At 36.7% G+C, this 25,082-nt stretch overlaps 1 protein-coding gene across 1 annotated transcript in view; it reads right to left on the reverse strand.

Annotated features, from left to right (window-relative positions):
• The window catches only part of LOC150099906 (BRCA1-associated RING domain protein 1-like), a 143,275-nt gene that overhangs the window by 42,097 nt on the left and 76,096 nt on the right, over window positions 1-25,082 (reverse strand). Inside the window, exons 6-8 of the mRNA XM_090403082.1 lie at window positions 20,239-20,411; window positions 15,109-15,220; window positions 6,839-6,962 (exon numbers count right to left, since the gene is read on the reverse strand). Of these exons, the coding sequence (XP_090259208.1) occupies window positions 6,839-6,962; window positions 15,109-15,220; window positions 20,239-20,411 (409 nt within the window). The remainder of the gene's footprint in view (window positions 1-6,838; window positions 6,963-15,108; window positions 15,221-20,238; window positions 20,412-25,082) is intronic.

The following is a 25,082-nucleotide window of genomic DNA, read 5'->3' on the forward strand; positions in this document are numbered from 1 at the left end:
TGCTTAAGACAAGTTGAAAGTGGCCAGGACCATGGAATATTCATAATTCTTTGCTGAGCCACATGCATGGAGAATTTCACCAACTTCCTCTGCAAATCATGAACTCAGGTTTAGTCCAATATGCTATCTGTTGATCTGTAGAATTGCCATTTTAAAGTTATAGTCCTCAAAAGAAGAACTGTTGGATCTTTTATCCAGCATAACTTGAAATATGCTATTAAATAACTCATGCTGCATGAGTAATGAAACATCTAATGCGCACTGCCCAGTGATAGGGGCTTAGTCTTTCTTCTGACGTGCATGTAAATGCCCCATTCTGATACTATTTGCATTGGTTTGTTTAGTTTTCTTTAGCCAGACTGTTTAATGCTGGTTTATTGACCAATATCCAAGGGTACTAACAAACAAACAGGAAGGTACTCGCTGAGGAAATGGTTGCTGCAGTCTGAATGGATTTTATTGTAAGTTCAGTATATGGCCAGAACTGATATTTGCACTACATTTATTGTGGTGTAGACATCAATTCTATTCTTCATCTAAGACTTTCAAGATTTAGTCCCATTAGCACATCAAATCATGCATTTTATATTCAACTATCTCATAAAGAAACTTTAGTCCCTTTTTAGGCTCAGAGACCGCTCATTTGTAATAACTTCAAAAGGTGAACACATGAGAACTTGTGACTTTATATTTGATGAGTAGATAATGCAGCGGTTATTATTACATTCTGTATTCATGCAATCCCAAACATCCCTATTCAGGAACATTTAAACACTAAAAAACAACACAACATCAAAAAGAAAAATAGAATACAGAGTACAGGGAAGACAGAAATAGTAGCTCATGCCCTTGAACTGAAACATATCCTGCAAATCGACAAGGCCATAATAATAGACAAACAAGACAATGAAACAATGCTTAGAATATCCGAAACAATAGCCATAAAATATGACGAAAACTCAATCAATGTCCACTGCCCCTACCTAATTTCCGAATATTGGAAGCTCCATACCTTACAAATCAGATTACGCTTCCGACCAATAAGTGACAACAAATGCCCTTTTTTGCAGATATAACATGCGATCGTGGCATAGCCCTACACTCATCCCGATGATGGCCGCACGACCAAAACGGCTTGCACCCCGTTAACGCTCCCCCCCCAGTTTTCCCATAAAACCCTTTCCCTTCCCCAAAGAAGAGTCCTTAAGTATAATAATAATAATATATATATATATATATATTATTTTAGAAAAACCCGGGTTTTCAATTATTCTTCCTGCCTTGCGTCAAACACCCCCCCATGTCCCCCCCATTTTAACATGCTAACAGCACAAGTATGGAGAATGAAGTCATCCTGCCATCTAAACGAGGTATGTACAAAATTTTCTTTCTCAATTATTCTGCTATATTTTCCTTTAAAATACACTTATAATGCCCTAAAAATTTGAGTAAAAAAGCCAATGTATTTAAAATAAGGGACACTCCTAAACAAAAACAGCTATAAAAGCCATAAAAATAATAATTCTGTATTCATATTTTCCTAATTGTTTTCAATGGTAGAAGGAGATATTTGTATGATTGAAAACTAAAGATGTCTCAAAACATCTTTAAAACCAAGTTTTCTGTTCATAGATATTCTATGAATATCTATGAACAAGACATGAGGAGCACCATTATTCATGTGGGGAGCACTTTAAATGTGAGATAAAAATGGTACTTGACATTGCTTGAAGTGTTAGAGCAAGTACTGTTGTTACAAATGTAATTATGAAAAATTGCTAATCAATTGCTGAAGGAGGAAAGAGAGAAGATTATGATAGAAGAACATTAATGGAAATGTCTGGTTCATTTCTCAAATGTGAGTGGAACATGTGCACCAAATTTTAATAAAATACATCAAGCCAGAAACCCAGAAAAAAACTTTCTTCAATGGTAAGTTTTCTGGGTCTCTGGCTTGATGCATTTTTTTTAAATTTAGTGTTTGAAATTACTACAAAAGTTTGTTGAGCCTTTCTAATTTTTGTTTCAGTTGTCTATCATCATCTTCCTCATCTGCCCTAAGGTGGGTTGAAGCTACCATGAACAATCTAGTCCAATCTGTCAGCAGCCAAGTTATTTAAATATTTGTAAGAGTTTAGACCACTTATACGCTGGATTCTTTCTATCAATTTGCTTCTAGGTCTTCCTGGTGGTATCTTTCCTTCTATTCTTCCAATTTGGGTAACCTTTCAGTAGGCATTCTGTACACATGTCCATACTACTGCAACTGTTTTTCTCTGATTCTTGTTATTAATGAAATATGGTAGTGTAGTTCTTCTCTCATTAGTTTTTATTTTCAGTCCATGATGTTTTATTTTCTTCAAACAATTGTTTTCAAAGCCTGTCAATCATTGTTCTTCCTTCTATTTGATAACCCAAGTCTCTGTAAGGAGAACTGTAAGGAGCCATTGAGCTATATAGTTTGATTTTAAGTTCTTAGGAAAGATGTGTATTTTTACATATATTTGTACGTTTGGTCATAGCAGACCATCCCAGATTTATTCTGTGTTTAATAGTTTCTTCATAATTTAGCCTGTCTGTGATCAATAGATGCACATACAAAGCAAAATGGTTAGTGGTAAATGAACTCCCTATTATGGAAGATTGATCTGAATATCCATTGCATTCACATCTGAAAAACAAAATGTGTAGGGAGATGATATTACTGATGTGTGCACAATTAGAGGTTGGGTCAGATACTTTAAGAGTGAGCAGAGACGAGCCTCGAAGCAGCCAGCCAGCAATGAGGGACAAAAAGAGTTGCATTGATGTGCTGATAAAGGAGTGTTAAATTCTGAATGAAAGAAAATTTAATCCATAAATTTTTCATTCAGATTTAACAAGCAACAACATTCCCGGAGCTAATATTTGTATAACAGAAAATATGAAACTGATTGTAAACTACCAACAACAATTGTAATTTAAGTAATATTCTCTATACAATATGTTATAGTTATTCATTGTAAAGTTACTAGAAGTTAAAACTATGTGAACTTTGTGTAAATATTTGTGTCATGAAAAGAATAAGATAATCGGATTAAGAAGTGAAGGCCTGAAGCAAAACACGTGCGTCAGAGAGGAACTGCGAGCAGAAGTTTCCCACGGAGCCTGCTAGGGGAGACGGCAGCATTAGGTGCAAGGGAGAAGTGAGGTGCCATGAGCAAAGGAGAAAGAACGTGACGTAGGAAGGTAAACATTGCACCAATGATATATAGAGAGTGGCAGTGCCGGCACGTGGCTTTTTTCCCCTTCATTCGACTGGTCATCAAGTTCGGGAGATCCCTAGGAACATGTGGAAATGTCTCTAGGTAGCCCATCGATCAAGCAGTACTTCAGCAAGCACTGATCCTGATCCTGCAGAAGGCCCAGTGTAGATTGACATGTCATGCTGAGCCACTTGACCTGATAGAGGTGAGCCAGAGCTATTTACTTCGAAGGAAGCGAGTCATGTCCGAGTCCACCGGTCGATTATTTTAGATGACAACAAATAGGAGCATGGTCAGTGAGACGGAGGTACTACCGAGACAAGTGTAGAAAAGGCCAAGTAATTCCACAGTCCCTGGTAAAGTAAAATTGTGCTAAAAGGGATTATCATTGTTCACGCAAAGAACTTTAAGTTATTCATGTTCTGTTAATGAAAGGACTCTAGACCTTATGCAAAGTGAAAAAGGGGAACCTCATGTTCTAGGTGAAAGGAATGTGTAAGAATATGTTTTTATCATAAAGTGCTCTCAGTCTGTTATTTCAATAACCTTTAGGAACGTTGATTACTGAGTGAATGTTTACTCATTAATTGAAGCTCTAATCTAGATTCATGTTGTAAAAATGTTAAGAGAGAGGTTACATCATTTAATTAATTAAGCTTATTCTCAAGATAGTTGTGATTCTATGCCAGTATTTGATAGTACCTGTAAATTACTTGATTTGATAATTAAATGTCTTTTTTTTTATGTTAATCTAATGACTTGCCTGAATTTATTCCAATTGCATTGCTCATAAAGCTGAACCAAGGCGAGAGGTAAAACATAAAGGTGGCTATGACTGCAATTGAAATTTAGTTGTTTTATGAATTAAGTACTTAACGAGATTATCTAGGAGTTATATAATAGTGTACCATTCTGAGTGTGAATTCCCCGATTTTGAGTTATTCTCTGGTCTAGGAATTAGGGTGGCGCAGCATAATATAAATTTTGTCTAAATCCAAAAAGGGATTAGTACCAGGAACTAAACAAAGGAATTGACGCTACCCAAAGGCAATCCCTTTGTCTTCCTTATTTTGATCGCTATTGTTAAATTAAATGGCGGCCTAGAATTGAAGCAGAGACTGCAAGCGAATACAAAAGTTAATAATAATAATAAGCAATAAGAAATTATATATAAAAACAAGATAAGAAAATATTACAGGAGGATCGTCACATTACAACTCACGAAACATACAATTCCGCTGGAAAACCAGTGCTAATGATCATCATTAATGATCTTCTGAGTGACAAAGACAAAGCCTGGAAGTTATCTGTATGAAATCTCTCCAGCACTCTGAGAATGAGACAGATAGTCACAAGTGATGAAACAAAGTTCATAATTATGACTCTGACACAAAGAAACAATAAATGGAATGGTATCATCTCAATTCACCATGTAACAAGAAGAAATTCTGTGGGCAAGACAAATGATCAGACAAAGATGGAGTCTTGCTTATGGACTTTTTGGAGAGAGGCATCATGAACAATTGAAAATGGTATGTACAAACAATACAGAAATTGAAAAACTGCATCCATAGAGTTTGCCCAACCAGAAACATGAATGAGTTCTTCCTCCTCCTCCACGATAACGCTTGATCTTACATCAGTTTTCATAAAAGAGATGTAAAAGGCTTTATGTAAACCTATAGAACATTCATACTGTGGGTGGGATATAGATATTTTTTATTTTTTATTAATTTTATATTTTTTCTCAGAGCCTCCGTACCTCAGTCAGTAGTCTTAGTCTTCCCACACATCACTGACAGGTTTCAATTCCTGTCAGTGACATGAGGAACCATTTTCTGGTCTCTTTTGATGAAAGGTGAGTTAGCCAGTCTCATACGAAGGTAGGGTTTTTTTTCACCCAGAAACTGGTTTTTCGTCCCCCAGAACAGGCAAACCTACCCCATGAACACACATAGATTACAGTTATGAATATTATTACTCTTCTGCTGCATCTCTTAAGTGGATGCAGCACAGGAATACCAAACCAGCTGCATTAATTTGTCGTAAGCCTCTCATTATGGGGGGGGGGGGGGAAGAACTCAACCCATCCTAAGAAACAGATGGAAAGGATAGATAGGATATAGATCATGTGATTTGGGGATTTATATGAGCTATGGGATACAGATGTAAAGCAACTGTCATCAGCATCTATGCAAAATGTCTTAAAATAGTCTTTTGCATTGTTTGAGAGTTTTTCTTTTTGGTGGTGGGGGGAAAGAGGTACTAATAGGCCTGGGTTGTAAACCTAGAATTTTTAATAGCATGGGTAAGTTAAGAATAACAAAAAAACCTGCTCTACAGACAAAGCATAAAAAAAAACTTCATGCTTTGTCTCTAGAGCAGATTTATTTTTTTATTATTCTCAACTTACCCATACTATTAATATATTTTAGGTTTACAACCCAGGTCCATTAGTACCCCCCCCCCCAAACAAATCTCTTCCTTTCCAGTAATAGGCCTAGTGGCCTGTTACAGTCTCTTCCTATCTTTTCAAAGGCTATCCTCTATTCTTCTTCCTTGAGGTCGACATCACTGTATCTCTCTGGTCCTTCACTCATTCTTTCTGTATGTTGTCTCCATTTCTTTCTATAAAGATCAATGTAGTCTAAAACAGATATCACCTCAAGTTCCTTTAAGATGTTGCTATTTCTTTTGAAATCTAGTCTATTATATCCAGCTGTCTTTCTTTTGCTCATGAATCTCATTTCAGAGCTTATCAGATAGAAAAAGACCGATAAGCTCTGAAATGAGATCCATGTGCAAAACAGCTGGATATAATAGACTAGACTTCAAAAGAAATAGCAACATCTTAAAGGAACTTGAGGTGACATCTGTTTTAGACTACATCGATTTTTATAGAGAGATGGAAACAAAAAATGAGTGAATAGAGATATTGACTTCAAGGGAAAAGAATAAAGGACAGCCTTTGAAAAGATGGGAAGAGACCTGTAACAGGCCACTAGACCTATTACTGAAAAGGAAGAAGAAGATGAGATTTTGGGTGGAGGAGGAGCCTGGGTTGTAAACCTAGAACATATTAATAGTATGGGTAAGTTAAGAATAACAAAAAACCTGCTCTAGAGACAAAACAGAAATTTTTTAAGCTTCTAATAAGAAGGGTAGTAATCTAACACCAGGAACAAAAATCTACTACAAAAAATATTCACAAGTAATCCCATTAAAGTGGAATTCAAATAACAGAGCCTTCAGGTTGGAAAGCAGAGATGTATCCACTCAGCCCCCACTCTGCAATGAACACATTCAAACCACTGCTATCAATTCCAGTGTTCTAAAGCTCTATAATATCTATATTTCATCCTTTTTCACATAATGCACACGTATACATTTCAACTTTTGTTTGCGTGTGCATTATGTGAAGAAGGATGTGTTCTTAACATCCTGTGTGTTTCTACACACAGGATGTTAAGATCATCACTTGAAAAAAAATTTACAAGTCTGAGGATATCTGAGATAATAAACAGTGCGAGTGGGCTCACAACCTTTAATACTAAATAATTTTTATGTCAAAATAACAAATGTTAGTAACCTACCTTCTGGACTAAAATCTTGTATAATCGTAGCTTTTAACATCGTAGCACATTTTTGCAAAGTTATTTTTTGGTTATTATCCAATCCAGTTGACACAATAACCATTTCTGATTCTTTTGGCTTTGACTAGCATTGAAACAAATAGAATAATAAGAAAAAATTCAAATAAAAAACAAATGAAGTAAGAGAAAAATCTAGAAATGAGCAAAAATATCATCAAATATTATTATTATTGGCCTTTCACCAGGAGACTTTTGACCATCTACAGTGGCAGTGGCATAAACTTGAATTACCCAAATTCTCTCTCTCTCTCTCTCACACACACACCAGGATGTGCACATAACTGAAACCAAATGTGTTCAATGATGGTTTGTTTTTGTAAGGAAGGGATATGGTGGGGGATGAGAGTGTTCAAAGGAAAACCAATCCCACAGTGTGAAACCGAACTAAATGGTGGGGGCGAGAGCATAAACAGCAGCAAGCTATATAGACTAATCACTACTATGGCCAAATCAATATTACACTTAATTCCCAACTCATGTTTAACACCGTTTGTGTAAATTCGCTCACCCTATTTTCTCCTCCTCATTCATTCACAGATGCATAATACCAATATATTCAACAATGTGAAAGAGGTTAAAATTTATAATTTTAACCTCTTTTTCATCTAATTCTGGGTTAAAGCTACATAAATTCACCACTTCTATAACCTGCTAATGAAATCAATTCCACATATTTAATACCCAAACAGTACTTGGTATAATTATTCTCTCTCTCTTATTTACTATCTTTTTGAGGAGCAAATCCTGCTATTATTTATCTATTACTGAACTGAAACCTTAATTAAATCTTGTCATCTCCTATTAGATAAATTGGCTTCCTAACCAACCAGCAAATAATCCTGCTTACTCTGCAAGGTCAGGCCAAGAGGAGTCCCAGTATAGCAATATGAAGAGAGAGGAGGTGCTGTCAACACCACACCTGGAATGGGGGTCTGGGTGCTCCCCCTGTGGGACATGTGTGCAAGTCCTTCAGACTCTGCTGCCCCCTCTCCATAAGTTTCTAGTATTATTTCTACCATAACCAAATAACTACTAGTGTCACTGCAGTTATAAAAAAATGTTCCCACTACAAACAAAATAAATATATATGTATGAAAAATGCAACTAAATATATATAATAAATAAATAAAAGCCAAAATAACGTCAAAATTTCATACAATAAACAAACAAAAAAAAAGCACTTCCACATCAATTTCACATTTGGAGCAACAATATAAGCATTAATGACTCGTGCCATACTAATTACAGGCATCAAAACCCAATTTGCCATTTCTTATTAAATCTTATATATGGTATCTTATAAAACTTAAAGTTCACCTCAGCTATCCCAACTACATCACACATGGGGAATGTGCTTTCATCATATCAGCTTGCCAAGGGATATTAAACCTGGAATCCCCAATATGTAATTCTAGCTCAAGACTTCCTACTTTACAGACTTCATTTGCTGCCTTTACTACTCTCCTAATTCAGATGACCATGCTCACCTTATTGATTTTTCTCCAAAAGTTGATTACATACTGTCTAATTACCTAAACAGGAAAATTATCTTCCTTTGAGATCTGAATTCTCATAACTCAAACTGGCTCCCTTGCATTGCAAGGAAAACTTAATTATATGCTATCTATCATGATCTAACAGAAATTGTTCACCTAACAACCAGAACTAGATAAGCATCATGATTCTCTTAACACGTCTAGACTTTTTTTTTTTAAACTTTTTTCCAACATGCTGTAAATGTTTGCCCTCCTTTGGCAACTCAAACTAAAACCTTATTCATTATTATTATTATTATCATCATCAAATTCCTGCCATGTACCCTCAAGGGGATGTACAGGATATGATAGTACTACATGAAAAATTTACATCATTACTAACTTCCTCCAAATAATTGGTGGATGACATTCATCACCCAGCAAAATACCACTGTTTGGCCTGAAGTAGTGAATACCATGTTTGGTCTCTAGAGCAGGATTTCTCAGTTTGTCTCCCTTTTCCATGCAGTGCAAATGATACCCTTCAAGGGCATGCCAAACATAGAGACTTAAAACTTCCTCCATTTCCAGGGTAGTGAAATGGGGATGCTATAGGCTGGCATCACCATTTTTACTGATGTAACCTTGTTGGTCAGATGTTACTAATAGGTTCGGGACCATGTACTGATTCAGGAGGTTTCCTCGGTCAACTGGCACATAATGGCACAACTTAGACTTCCTCTCCAGGTTGTGCCTGGAGAGGAAGTTCAAGAGTAGTGGTATGTGGGAGACTGTCTAGGCCACATTACTGCATGGAGACTGGTTGCTTTTGTATGTGTGTCATGTCCAAGAGTATCTTATTCTGATTACTACTCATTCTATCTCCTTCCATCTAACCATGCATGAACCAATAATTAAACATACAAGAATTGACACTGTGTAGAAAGTATTTTTAACTTGGGTATAGTTATGTTAAAGATACCAAGCAATTTTAAACCTGGTTTTACTCCATTTTTCCCAAGTAAGCAAACAGACAAATTGTCAAGTTTGCGCCTGCAATATATGCAAGACTAGCTGATCCCACAGGTAGAGCAAGACCAAGGCAACTCGTGGTAGAAGTGTCAATTTTTAAAATTGACACTGTGACTAAAGCAAATCTCCCTCAAAAAACAATCCCAACAAAAAAAGACAGACCAAGCACAACATACAAATCATGCCAGTATCTTCACAAAAAAATTCACTTTCACATATACTTTACCAACATATCAATGGAATAAACACCAAAATAAATGACATTCATCATCACTTGCTGTTGTTCAGCCCAGACTTACTCATGACAGAAACCTAAACTGCAGCGACATCCACCACTACCTACCTTTGATGTTCAAATTATGCACTTCACAATTCCTTTTGAAATAAGGGTGACACCTGTGCCTTTGTGAGACCTGACACTGCTGGCCAGAGAATGGCTAAGAACATCCTGCTTTTGACCTTGCCTGTCTGAAGGTTTCTTTGTCCCCCACTCAGTTTATCTGTTGCATTTAATGGTTGCAAACTCCCAAAACTACTCTGATCTTTTCACAAAGTTCAACCATTTGCAATCCAGCTATACAAGTAGTGACATCATCCACAATGACCTACCCAAACGGAATGCAAATCATATATGTACCTATCCAAATTCTTGATAACCCTCTTCACTCTCCCAATATTCTTAATCTCTTTTTAGCTAGCTCTCCTCCAGTATACTGTAGAAGCCACCTCTCCTCTCAGTAACTCAGATCACAATTTTGTGCAAATCTCCCCTCTCACAGAATTCTCTTCCTCCAACCACTCCCACTCTCATGTCCTATAGCACCACAAAAGTACAAGTGGAATGATCTCCAGAATTTCATTTCTACTCTTTCTTTCCATAGTTTGACTATTGTTTTGACTATTCTGCTCCAAATGCCTGATTAATCAAGTCACAGAAATTATCTTCAATGGCATGAGGCCTTCATTACTCCATTCTTTCCAAAATTCTCATTCACTTTCCAAGTCCTTGTTCAAAAGAACATGTATGAAACCACTAAAGAAAAAAATATTAACTGCAGTTGGCTTGCATCTAGAACCCTAGTTTCATATTCAGCCTGTGATGAAGCATAGAATAAATGCAATCATCAGGAAATCTTAATCTGACTTCATAAAGGCCAACAGCAAAAAAATTGCCTCCTGTCCAAATGAAAGCTGTGTCCCTCTGGTCCATTGCTGAGAGCCACTGGATGCAACTTCAGCTTGCCTGCACTTCAATCTCTCTCTCTCATCCAGATGGCACTCTTGTTACAGTGCTCAAAGACACAGCTGACTGCTTGGCATCACGCTTTTCCTCTAACTCCTGCCTAGATGCCACTTCCTACCATACCAGAATCAGATATGCCTCTTGTACTATGCTTTTTGCAAAAAAAACATGGTCACTAAAAAATCTTGATGGCATCTCTCCAATTGAACCCAAACATATTCGAAGGCACAACACCTACCCTTTATCATCTTTATAATCTTATACTTAACTGGTACTTATCCAAATGCATAGATGCAGTCATATATCTGGCCTATTCCAAAAAGACAGAAGTTTACCAACAATTGATATTGCCTCAGTCCTCCCCAAAATAATGGAGAAAGTCACCAATAATCAATTTCTCTGTTACATAGAGGTCCATCAGCAACCACCAGTATATCCTCACTAATCAAAGTATACCTCTTAACTCTTCACTCATCTGAACCGCTTTCCTGAACACTTCGGTGAAAATGGGATGTTGGTAAGATACAAACCTGCAACTGGCTTCTTCAAAAAGAGACATGCATGATGCTTACTAAATATAATTTTTCTCATTGTGCTGTCACTCTTGACACTTCCAGAGCTTTGTCTGGCATTCAGGCCTGCTAAACAAATAATTGCCATCCTTTGATTTACCTGCCACCCTCTGTAAATGGGTAGTTAACTTTCTCACTCACTTTGGGCTTCACTCATGAAGGACTCGGGCTTGGTTCTATCGATTACCCTCTTTCTCCTGTACATAAATGACCTCATCTCAACCACTGTTAATGCTATTCATAATTTGCTAATAACAGTACTTTCCTTTCACCCTACTCATTTGACAAACCATGCAGTTCAGATATCCCAAGTTCAAAATCATCTTCAACCAATGAATAAAAAATTGATCTCCATATCCTTCAGTGGAGTGAGGACAAATCTAGTCATCTTCAATGTTACCAAAATGCTGTCTTGCTTTTTCTCTTGCAAAAGCAATTCCAGCTCAACAATCCTTACCCTCAGTAATACACAGATCACCAGGCAGGATCAGGTCTTTCTGCTTGGACAGTTTACCTCCAGTCTCTCCTGGCATAAACACATCACTTCAATAGCTTCTTCAGCATCTAAAAAAAACAGACATTTTCTCCTGCTTAAGATGCTATTTTTCACCCATGCAGCTACCAACTGTATACAAATCCCAAATTTGCCCATCCTTAAAATACTGCTTATGTGTTTTGGGTGATGCACCTAAACCTCCCTGAAGATTATTGGTGCTGTTCAGAGGAGAACAATTTGGCTGAAAGATGTTCCTTCCCTTACAAATTCACTTCAACTTCTATACCATTTTAGTTCTGTGTCTGTTCTAGGTACTTCCATGGACACTGCTCCACTGAACTGGCAACCATCATTCCTTCACTTTCTGTTGGGCCTGTTAAAACAACAGGAGCATCTGCCCAGCATTCCTTTTCAGTGCAATTGCAAACACAACAAACCCGACTGTCCACTTCCTCTTTTATTACATCTACCTCTGTACTCTTGAACAATCTTCCTCTTGAAGTATTTCCAAACTACTACCACCTGCAACTCATCTAGAAAAATTCGATACATTTTTTCATTCCTCACCTGCATCCATCTGATTTGCTTGTGGGTTCTTCACTCTCCTGCACATGGGATCTACACACACACACATATATATACTTTCTACACAGACAACCAAGGTATACCATCTCTATTATACCATGAACTCATAGAATGACTCTCTCTCTCTCTCTCTCTCTCTCTCTCTCTCTCTATGATCTTTTCGCTAGAAGAACATTAGAAAAATCTTCAGTAATCATGATACTATTAAGTCTCCTAGCCAAACGATAACTGTGCTAGAAATTTGTGCTCAAGAATTAACATGCATTCTGTAATGCTTATACAAGCCATACCCATCTGGAATGACCCAATGCCATGGAAACTAGCCTCTATCATCATCATCAAATTCCTGATATATATACCCTCAAGGGTATATATCAATTACAGGATATGATAGTACTACATGAGCAATTATTACTAACTTCCTATCTACAATTTTCCTCCAAATCAGTCTGTTACCTGTCAAGACTCCAACATTATCAGATCTTATATTTCTATTTTCTAAGGCACTTTTTTACTGTATCAATCCACCTATATTGTGGTCTTCCTCTGGGTCGTTTTCCTGCCAACCTGGCAGAGAACACTTGTTTTGCCAATCATTCCTCTCCCATTCTGTTTAAGTGGCCATACCACCTGAGATTAGCTCTGCTAATGCATTTCTGGATGCTGACAATGTCAAGTTCTTTCCTAATATCCTCGTTTTTAATATGATATTGTCATTGATGCCATCTGTTCACAACTCTAATCTTTCTCAGGACTCTCATATCTGCAGTCTCTAGTCTTTGGTCAAGTGTTTTGCTTCTGACCCAGCTCTCAGATCCATAAGTTAAAATTGGTTTGAACACTGTCTTGTATACAGCTAATTTAGTGTTTTGGTTAATTTCTCTCTTATTCCATAAAAATTTATTCAGTTGACTTCCTAATACACCAGCTTTGTTGATTCTGTTGTCTATTTCCATATTTAATTTATCATCTTCACTAAAAATCGTGCCTAAGTAGCTGAAATGTTTTACTTGTTCTATAGGTTCTCCATTCACAATGCAGTTGATATTTTCAAGGTTTCTGCCTATTTTCATTGTCTTTTTAATGCTGACCTTCATTCTATATCTATTACAATTTATTCACTTTAGTCAAGGAATCTTGCAGACTCGTAGCCTCTATTAAGCTGTTCCAAAAAAAAAAAAAAAAAAAGAGAGAGAGAGAGAGCTAAAAGTCAGTCATCAAATATTTCCATTACCCTCACCTCACTGCTCTAGAGAGTGGCAGAGAAGGTCATTAACAGCAAAGCTTCTTCAATACCTGGAGGCCCATTGGTTAGATGGTAATCACCAATTCTGTCTCTATAGCTGACCTCCATGCTAACTTTATTCATCTTTGAACAAAGACCACTCAAAGACTTGGAGAAGCTCACATGGTTACTTTTGATATTTCCAAGCATCATGTCTGGCACTAGGGCCCTCTTATTAAGTAACCATTTATGGCTGATCTCGTGCCCTTTGTGACTGGATTGCCAACTTTGCCTTGGGTCAATCATTACATGTTATGGTGGGATGGGGCTTCCTCTCATCACATTTCTTTATCAATCAGGAGTAGTACCATGGTGCATTGTTCACTTGCCCACACTCTTCATGACATTAGAAATATCAACTTTGCTTTATGCAGATGATATACCTCTAAACAAGGATTTAACTAAATTGCAAAACAACTGTAAAAAATTTGGCATGAAAATCAGTAATAATAATAAAAAACTATGAGAACTTATAGAATAAGTAAAATATTTCAGCTAGTAGGTACAGTTTTTTCTGATGGCAAATTAAATATGGAAAGAGACAACATGATTAGCAAAGTTGGTATGGTATGAAGCTAACTGGATAAATTTATAAGGAATAAGAGAGAAATTAGTCAAAACACTAAATTACTGTGTATAAGACAGTGCTCAAGCCGATTTTAACTTATGGATATGAGAGTTATAAATACTGGATCAAAGATAAGATTAGAGATCACTGATACAAGAGTTTTGAGAAAAATTAAAGGAGTGAACAGATGGCATCAATTGCAGAATCATGCAAAAAATGAAGATATTATGAAGGAATTTCACCTTGTTATCATTCAAGAATGTATGAGCAGAGTTAAAAGTAAGTTAAAGTAAGATGGTTTGGTCACTTAACAGATGGGAGAAGAAAGAACAGCAAAACAGGTGTTTGATACCAAGATTGCAAGAAAAAGAACCAGAAGAAAACCAAGATCTAGGTAGATTAATTCAATCAGAGGTATCCTAAGAAGACCAAAATTTTGGATGTAACAATATTGGAGTCTTCACAGGTAAAAGATCAATTTGGCTGAAAATTGTTGATAGGAGATTTTAATAGTATAAACTTAATCATGTCATAGCGTCATAATATCCTGTACATCCTTTTGAGGGTACATATCAGGAATTGACAATGATGATGATTTCTATGATTTGTATTAACTTTGAAGGTTCTGTTCTTGGGCATGTATTATTTAAATTATTTGTTGATGATATTTCATGTGGACTGTCTGGCTGGAGGGATCTTTGGTTATTTGTTGATGATACAAAGCTGGGGATAGTTCAGTTCTTGGAGTGATGCAGATGTTAATTCCCTTCAGGAAGATTTGAACAGACTTAACTTGAACGAAAAGGTTACATTTTTAATAAGTGCAAGGTGTTGCACTTTGGGGTGGAGATATAAAAGCTGCATACTGTATTTGGAATTCAGATAATAAATATCTATAAATCAAAATAAACACTACATAATATACTTATGTGGTAAATTTTAAGTTGAACATACCTCAGATGATGAGATTTTTATAGCTTTCATGAAACTAGGATAAGTAGTTAATAATGCTGACGTTACTTCTTCTCTCTGTCCAAGATCTAATGGAGTCAGACCTTGAGAACTTCTATCAGTTAAATTATGTATTGTTAAAATTCATAACAGAAAGCTTAAATATTTGCATTGTGACATTTTATATGAAGATAAATTTTTAAATTAACTTTCATAAGAAATTAACAGCAATTTGAATTGTTTCAATCATATTGCTTTAATGATTTTTTTCATTCTTTCAGTAATTATATTAAATAACAAATATAGCTATTATGGGGATTCAAGGCTACATTTTGATTGGTCGGTGAATTTAGAGCTCATGTAAAAGTGATGGTTTTTATCTGTTTCATTGTGTTTTTCCCTTAGAAAATTAGTGTTTTATAGTATATTAGTGTTTATAACATTTTTTGTTAAGATATTGCTATAATAAATATAGTTCAAAATGGCACCAAAAACGCACAAGAAACGAAATGCTAAGAAAAGCAGCAAAGTCAAGAATGTTAACCCCCTAATAAGGAGGTTACAGGAGATATTGAGGAGGTAATTGTAAATGAATTAACCTCCAAAATAGCAAAATTAAAGCAGATTATCAGAGAGACGATGCAGTAATTACAGAAAGTCGAGAGGCATTTGAATGAACCAAGAGAGGAAAAGAAAATTAAGCAGCAAAATAAGAAACAACAAAGCACAGAATCAGGTAAGTAATGTTGTTTGTAAAAAGAAGGATGTTATTTGGTATGGTGACTATCATAAAACATGCTATTGATGAGCAGGTCATAACATCAAGAAGACAAACAAAGATTAATAACAGCTGAAATGAAGTTTATGAGAAAAACTGCAAAGTATACTCTATTTGATCACAAAAGAAATGAAGAAATTATGAAAGAATTAAACCAGAATCAGTAATAGAAAAATTAAAAAAATATAAACATAAATGGATGAACACATTGAAAGAATGAAAACAGAAAGATTACCAAAACAAGGTTTAAATTAAAAACCACTAGGAAAAAGAAAACCAGGACATCATCTTAAGAGAATCAACAATTACTTCTAAGGTTGGAATAGGCCACTCTAGGTCTTAATTCTTGACCAGCATGACGATGATGACGTCAAGTGTTTCAGGAGCTGAGATTAAAAATATAGCACATGCAATACAAAAACAGAAAAGAAAAGTAAACGAGATCATAATTGTAGTACTAACGACTTAACTAGTTATAAGTTCAGTATGATAGAGGACATGAAAGGGATGTTGGAACAGGCAAGAGTGAAGAGTGAGAAAGTGAAAATAGTAAGTTTATTACCTTGATATGATAAAAATGAATTAAGGAGAAGAGTTATAATGGCAAACAATTCAATACATAGGCTGTATAAGGAAAGAGTACTCACATAATGGGAGACTTTAATTATCCAAATATTGATTAGGTAGCAGTAAAATCTTAAAGACATAACTATTCTGCCTGCAGATGGTGACAGTTATCATGCAGTACTCACTTCGGAAGTGACTAAGTTTAAAAAACTTAAATACAGATCTTTGTTATATTCCCATGATTTCTCAATTATTTGTCGTAAAGTGAAAATCTGATCCTGACAGCCTCTATTTGGCCTGAATCCAGCTCATTCTTCACCAAGCTTCCCTTCCACAATCCTTCTCAACTGTTTCTCAAGTATACTTGCATAAATCTTAACACGAACACTCAGTAAGGGAATACCTCTGTAATTCTCACATTCAGTTTTATTTCTCTTGTTGTATATGGTACTATGAGAGTTCTTCTCCAATGACCTGGAATTCATTCCTCTGTCCAGGTCTTCTGAACTATGCAGTGCAACCACTGCAAGACTTTTATACCTCCATACTTTAGCATTTCTGGTTGAATATCATCTACTCCTGCTGCCTTTCCAACATTTCAGGATTTTGATGACTTTTTCTACTTCGTATATGTATTCCTGATTGCATGTCTCTTGAGTATTTTTTACCACTGTGCTGTCACTGCTTGTTTCATTTAATTACTTCATACAATTTATGAAGTAATTATTCTATACATCAAGGATATCTTTTTCTCCAGTTTTCATGTCACCTTTATCAAGAAAATTAAAAGGAGAGAGACTCTTTCCTCCATTTCTGAGCTTTTTCAACAGCCTGCACAATATTTTGCCACCTTCTTGATATTTATTTTCAATATTCTTACCAAAGTCTTCCCATGACTTTTGCTTAGCTAGTTTTACACAATGTTTAGTTTTCGTACTTTTGTCTCTGTATTCCCTAAGAACACAAGCTAGCTTATTCACCAAGAACTTTTAATATGCTCTCTTCTTTTCCTTCACTGCCTCTTTAACTTCCTGTGTCCACCACAGAGTTCTGATTATTCTATCCTTGCAGACAACCTCACCACATATCTCTCTGGCTGAATCAATGTTTTCTTCAGGGCTTGCAGTGAATTTCAAGGTTTGGTTCCTGTTCTCAAACCCTTTCATTTTTTTTTTTTTTGAATAATGTTTATGTATTTTAGTCTACAGCTCACATCTGACAGCTGCTCAACTTTTATTCAACTTTAAAACTTTCTTACATGTTATTCTTTTCAATATGAAATTCAATTTTATCCTGCTCAACACAAAATGGTGATCACTTCCAATTTCAAATCCTCTGTAAACTAATGTCTTGCACCAGTGAGAAAACATCACTATCAACAATAACACTCAATGAGACTTTTCTTATTCCTTGCCTCTTCTCTCCATGTGAATTTGTGCATATTTTTATGTTAGAACATTGTGTTAGTAATAACCAGTCCATGTTCTGAGCCAGGTATTTGCCATTATTAATAGCTTTGCTCTTTTCTGTATGTCTGACAATCATTGCATACTCTGCTATTTAGATCTCCAACCAGGACCAACTTTTCATTTTTCATTATGTCAGTTGCTTTCTCTAAAGCCTCAAAAAAATTCCTCCACTTCTACCTTAGTAGAACCTTCTGTGGGACATAGGCACAAATAAGTCTCATTGTCCAATTCCCCATTCTGATATTTGCCCACATCACTCTACTTGAGACTGCCTGCCATTCAAGAAGATTAGTCTTGTATTTATTTTTGAATACTATAGCTACTCCTTCTTTTTCTTGATTGTTATTGCCTGAATATAACATTTTGTAATTATTGCTTAGAAAGATTTCATCAGTTTGTCTTTTTTTGTTTTAGTCACCGCTGTTATCTTGATCTGGTACTAATCCAATTCTTCTGCTAGTTCCATTTCTTTGCCATTCAGCCTTCTTATGTTGATAGTGCTGATCCTAAACTCTGGTGATGTTAAGTTGAGATGTGTTTCAGTAGCTAACTTTTTGCTGTTCACTCTGGTGGTTTCCTGACAAAAACAATGTGGGCTTTGTTTAACCAGGCAACACCAACCGGCATGAAATTCTGTTATGTTGTACCATCATTTTACATTGTGGTTTAAGCCAACAAGAATACAATTTGGTTGGCTAAATCCCAAATTGCTAGCTCATCCTCATTTGTGCAGTATCCAGGTAGATACCTAACAGGGTGTATCACAAATAGGTGAGGATTGGACATTAGGTCAGAAGCCATGGTCGATTCTCCGCATCCCTTTAAAGGCTAAGTGGAGGTCTCCTCTCAGTTATACAGCTTTGACCTTTAATCACCCCCAAAAAAAGTATTCAGCAAATTTAAGACGGAACCAAGTTGTTATGCATCTGCTTTTCAGCAGACTGCAGATTTGAATCCTGATGTTGGCATGGATGTTTATGTTTGTCTTGTGATTGAGAGATGAATTGCATCTCCTTGTGTGAAACCATTCTTGTTTATCCTATTTATTAGACCTGAAGTGGCTTGAAAAAAAAAAAAAAAAGAATAATAAATAAAAAATTCTATGTTTCTAGAACCAAGTTTCAAGAAATCAGAAAGGAGATCTAGATATTATTATTAAAGGTGAATGGAGGTGAAGTGTGTCGTTTAAAATGACAAGGAGATCAGCATTTAATGCCCTGGTTATTGAGGATCATTTTTGTAGCTTGTTATATTTGAACATTGCAAGCTTTATCAGAGATGTACTGTCCTATGCAAAACAAAATGGGATTTGATTAATTAGAGGTCATTTATGAACTTCCTGGGCTATAATGAAGTGCTCCAGAGTTCTGGGAAACTCCATCATTTGTGAGTTAAATATGAAGAAGTGAGTTAAATCTGAAGAAAGGAAGTCATTCACCACAATACATGGTGAACTTTCCTTTCTGGTTGTTTTCAAATTGCGTTTCACTATGCAAAGTGAATAACATATAGCACACGTAATTCATTTAAGTTCTTGTTGTTTAAATTAATCCAATATTTCTTTAAAATTGTTTATTTTAAAGCCACCATAGTGCAATTGGAAGAACAGCGAAACATTGCACCCTTCGATTGGAAAATACCTGGGTTCAATTCTTGTCGTGACGAGGGGAATCCTTATGGGCTTGTTCAATTGAAGGTAAGTTGGCCAATCTCATATGGTGGTAGCAGGGTTTTTTCTCCCAGAAACTCAGGTTTTTCATCCCACATAAAGACAAATCAGCCTTCAGAACACATGCAATTTATAGACAAAAAATGTTGTTGTTTGCGATGATGGGTGATAGATTGCATTGATGGTAGTAGTGTCGTTGGAGAATTAAGTAGTACTGGAGAGGATGAGATGTATTTAGCGAAATAGAGTAGTGCGCCCTCTCACGATGAGCCCTTGGACTCCCTGGCGGTGTCATGTAATAATAATATAAACTTTATTTTTGCCAGCTTGGTTGGCCAAGTGGTTAACGTATCCGCTCTCCAGCCAAAGAAGAAGAATCTCTTCTTGGTTCCGTCTTAAAGGCTGTGGATTCGAATCCTGCCATAGGCATGGATGTTTGTGATTGTCTGTGAAAATACTAGGGATGGTGGTCGGCAGTAGATGGCATTGGTGTAGATGATGAAAGTAGTTGAAATTGGTGGAGTGGTGAAGACAGAGAGTTGTAGAGTAGGTGACCTTCCGTGATGAGTCTTTGGACTCCCTGGAGGTTTACATAATAATAATAATAATATAATTAAATGCATAATATGTACATATACAAAAATTTATACCTAGCCTGCAAATCAGCACCCCTTGCAACCAGAAGTCTTACTATTTCTGTTTTGTCATTAAGAACCGCATCATGAAGAGGGGTAAAATTGTCCATACCAGGCACATTAATCAAAGCACCATGGTCCAACAGAAGTTCCACTATTTCCTTGTAACCATGATTGCAGGCTTCATGCTGAAATCACATTTTCTTTTTTAGCTTATTAAAAGAAAAGCTGCAAACAAATTATCAGTAACAAGAGCCAAGAATCAGATATCTAATTTATTACATGATATTAATCATATTATATGAAATAATAAAAGCTGCCCACATAACCTCTTAGTAATTTCTATGATTCATTTGAAGACTAAATTTGATTCTAGTTGCCAACCAGACTAACTTTTCTTATAGGCCTCCTTTTATAGGGAAGTGTTTAGAATTTTAAGTAGCCTTCATATTAATATTATATTAAGTTAGTCTTCATATTAATAAGGCTTTGGGATTGGATGGGATATCATCACATATATTAAGGGACTTCCTGATTCTATACCAAAACTAGCTCACTTTAATTCACAATTTTGACTGATTAATTGTGTGAATTAAATCCTGTCGGCTGCGTCATTTGTAAAAATATGTCGTTTATATTAAATATCTTTGTTGTCAGTGGCATTGTAAAATTTTATTACAATTGTTTTATTCTTTGTTCAAAACTTATCTTAACTTTACTTTAACCTTAACAGTCATGACTCAGTCTTCTTAATACGTTGCCTGATTTAGTCTCTTAATTTTAATCCTCCCATTCAACTTAATTCCTCCCTTAGTCTCAAGGCCGTAAATAAAATTTATCATGTGCACAAAACCTTCAGAATTAAGAAACTGCCTCAGGCTGGAGCCAATCTCTTTGTCTGAGCAACTGGCGTTTTTCTAAATTGAATTCTGAAAATTTATTTGATTTCTGACTGCGCCATCAAAATTCGTAGATAGGAGTTAAATATCCTTCCAAAGAAAAATGCTCAGCAAAACACGGAGCTTTCCTCTCTTACTTATTACTAAATCTAGCAATGAAAAATTTCTATTCTGCAGTCGTGGCTACTCAATATTCTAGGACACACAGATTCGATTTTTATGAGCAGTGCATTGGTAAATAGGAATCAGGCAAATTATTTGACAAGGAAAACAATTTATTCATACTTAATGAATGTACAAATGGGTTAATACTAAAACTACAAGTTAATTTAGGCTCTATACTTCAACAGCAACTTATGTTTGGAAATACAATTAATCCTCTTTAAAAACAACGTGTCTATGGTATTACTTTAGCTAACACTTAGTCACACACAGAGCAATTTTACACATGCTAAACAAAAGGCAGGCTTAGCTAAGAAAACAATATCAGCATATAATTTATTCATACTTAATGAATGTACAAACAGGTTAATACTAAAACTACAAGTCAATTCAGGCTCTATACTTCAACAGCAACTTATGTTTGGAAATACAATTAATCCTCTTTAAAAACAACGTGTCTATGGTATTACTTGAGCTAACACTTAGTCACACACAGAGCAATTTTACACATGCTAAACAAAAGGCAGGCTTAGCTAAGAAAACAATATCAGCATATAAAATTTTCACCTTAAACTAATGCTAATTTTTCTCTCACACAAATGAAAAAGTAGTTCAATGAATAGCTTAATTCCTACAGTCCTCAAGTACTATTAACATGAAAAAAAAAAAACTTTAGACAAATCACTGTCATAAATTCTGTCTCTAGTAAAAACAATACATTAAACCTTACTTTGAAATAATCATCTAGTCCACTCTAATAGATTCTTGAAATCACCTTCCTCTGTTACTTTCCAATCTTAGTTATGCACACAGGTTCCTTTTTCAGGAATTGATGAGGTTACTTCTTATTTTTTTGCAAATGTCAGGAAACTTGGTGGCATGAAACTCCGGTAATAACTTTCTTCAGAAAAAAAACTCAAAATGAGTTATTTCATACTTCTGCCATCTATTGGGCAGAATGTAGGACTCCGACCTTGAATCGGCACAACTTTCCCAAACCTGGATCCAGAACGAAGACGAACTTAATCTGCCACAAACATTGGTACTGCCTCTCCTTCTGTGTGGCTTTCCGTCTGAAGACGATTCACCTCTGCTAAGATCTACTAAAAACCCCTTTGATGGCTACGAACCGTCTCCGACACTCTAACCTGTGACCTCCATTGATGTAACTCTCGTCGTAACCTATGTCATCGTAATTGTCATAACTCGTAAGTGCGTCACTCACATCGTCGTAGCTTCGTAACCTCTTTCGGCAGTTTACTCCCCTTTTATATAGCTCATTTGACCTTGGGTTCTGCTACGTTTTTAATCCCTTGGGTATTTCCTGGGTCTGCACCAGCCACCTTTTTCTGTCGTTGCGTTAAGGCAGGAAACCCCGTACATACTTGACCTTCGCCATAGTAATTACCTTAAGTCATAAGTTAATCCATTTGGAACTTTCTTTTGTCACAATTTAATCCATACTTAACTTTCTTTGTTCTTTACAAAATTTTGGTGGTTACATTATTTAACAATTCACTAAAATTTATTTCCATATTCTTCTTTCACCATGCCTTATCCTGTGTTAAATGGGGTCGGCGTTCCCATCTTTAATCTTCTTCCAGATTCTCCGGTCCAGGGCATCTTCCTGACTCCATCCTTTCTCCCTAAGATCCTCTGCCACCTTATCCCTCCATCATCTGAGTTTGGGCCTGCCTCTTTTCCTCCTTCCCTCCACCTCCATACGCTCTACTCATTTACCAACATACTCCTCACTCCTTCTCTCTACATGACCGAACCACCTCAGCCTGCTTTCTTGTACCTTCTTACCGATCAGCCCCACCTTGACTGTCCCTCTGATGTAGTCATTCCTTAGCCTGTCCTTCTTTGTCACACCACTCATCCATCTCAACATCCGCATCTCCGCCACCTCCACCTCCTCTGCCTTTGTTATAGGCCACGTCTCTGTGCAATGGAGCATCGCTGGCCTCACCACCATCTTATACAGCTTTCCTTTCATCTTACAACTCAGTCTCTTGTCGCACAGGACCCCGCTCATCTTCCTCCAGTTCATCCAGCCACATGTTATTCAGTGCTGTATTTCCTAATCTAGGTCACCATTCCTCTCGATGACCGACCCGAGGTACTTGAATTTCTTCCCTGAAGTTAACCTTTCACCCTGGAGTCGTATGATCATATCCTCGTCACTCCCCATTGACATATATTCGGTCTTTACCTGGTTAATTTTCATGCCACTCTCCTCCAATACCTTTCTCCACTCTTCCAGGGTCTTTTCAAGCTTCTCTTGAGATGATTCGCAGAGAACAATATCATCGGCAAACATCATGCTCCATGGCGCCTCCTTCTTGATGTCTTCCACTAGTACATCCATGACCAGATCAAAGAGGTAGGGGCAGAGCTGATCCCTGATGGAGCCCTACAACAATGGGGAACCCGTCTGTCATGCCAACACTAGACCTGACCTGAGTTTTCACTCCCTCATACATCTCCACCAACCTCACGTACTTTTCCGACACCCCCTTCTTCCTCATACACCTCCATACCTCCTGTCTGGCCACTCTGTCGTACGCCTTTTCCAGGTCTATAAACACCACATGTAGCTCTGCCTGCATCTCCCTATATTTCTCCATCAATCGCCTTAGCGCAAATATTGCATTCGTTGTCCCTCTTCCTGGCATAAATCCAAACTGCTCCTCACCAATTTTTGTTTCCCGCCATATCCTTCCTTCAATTACTCTTTCCCATATCTTCAACGTGTGTGACATCAGTTTGATCCCTCTATAGTTGCCACAATCTTGAATATCTCCTTTTCCCTTGTAGATTGGGATGAGAATGCTTTTCCTCCATTCCTCTGGTATCTTTTACTGTTGGGCTATTTTCCTCATCTGATCCCATAACATGTCTACACCCTCGCTGCCTGAGTTTCTCCACACTTCTCCAGGTATCTGGTCCGCTCCCACAGCCTTTCCATTCTTCGTTTTTCTCAGTGCCCAATACACTTCCTCTCTGCTAATGTCCTGCACCGATCCCTCATTTGCTTCCCCATCCTCACACCTCTCTCTTGGATTCTCCTCATTTAGTAGATCACAAAAATAATCTTCCTATCTTCCTCTGATTTTGTCCTCATCTTGTAGTACTATTCCTGTGGCGTCCTTCATCTGCTTGACTGATGTTATGTTTTTCGAGGCCTTATCTCTAGCTTTCACTATTCTCAACAACAAAGCTTCACCACCGTTTCTCTCCAGTACTCCATAAACCTCTTCAACTGCCCTCGCCCTTGCCACAGCTCTCTTTGCACTTTTCTTCGCCAATCTATATGCCTCCTTGTCGGCTCTGGTTCGTCATGTCCCATTTTTTCTTTGCCACTTTCTTTTCCCTGATCTCCAACTGCACCTCCTCATTCCACCACCATGCCTCCTTATCCTTGGCCGGCCCTTTTCCTGATGTTATACCGAGCACCTCTTCTCCAATTTTTCTAATATTCTGACTATTTACGTCCCACCATTCTTCCACATCCTCTGGTAACTTCATTCCTTCCAATACCTTTTCTTTAAACTCATTCCTTGGGCCTTCCTCTTCCAATTTTCACCACTTTATTTTCCTATCTTTTTGCCACTTCCATCTATTCTTCCTTTCCCCTTTTATATCAAAGTCTACCACAACCAACTGTTGCTGTGCCAATACACATTCTCCATATTTCCATATTACTAACATTAAAAAATTTGCTAATTAACCACAAGTATTTAGTATGAATTTTCGTTTTCCAGTAAAATTGGTATATAAGGTATTTTTGTATAA

This window comes from Typopeltis vanoorti, chromosome 13 (genome assembly GCF_054136105.1).
Source record: "Typopeltis vanoorti isolate ZY-2024b chromosome 13, IOZ_Tvanoo_1.0, whole genome shotgun sequence".
Taxonomy (NCBI): Eukaryota; Metazoa; Arthropoda; class Arachnida; order Uropygi; family Thelyphonidae; genus Typopeltis; species Typopeltis vanoorti.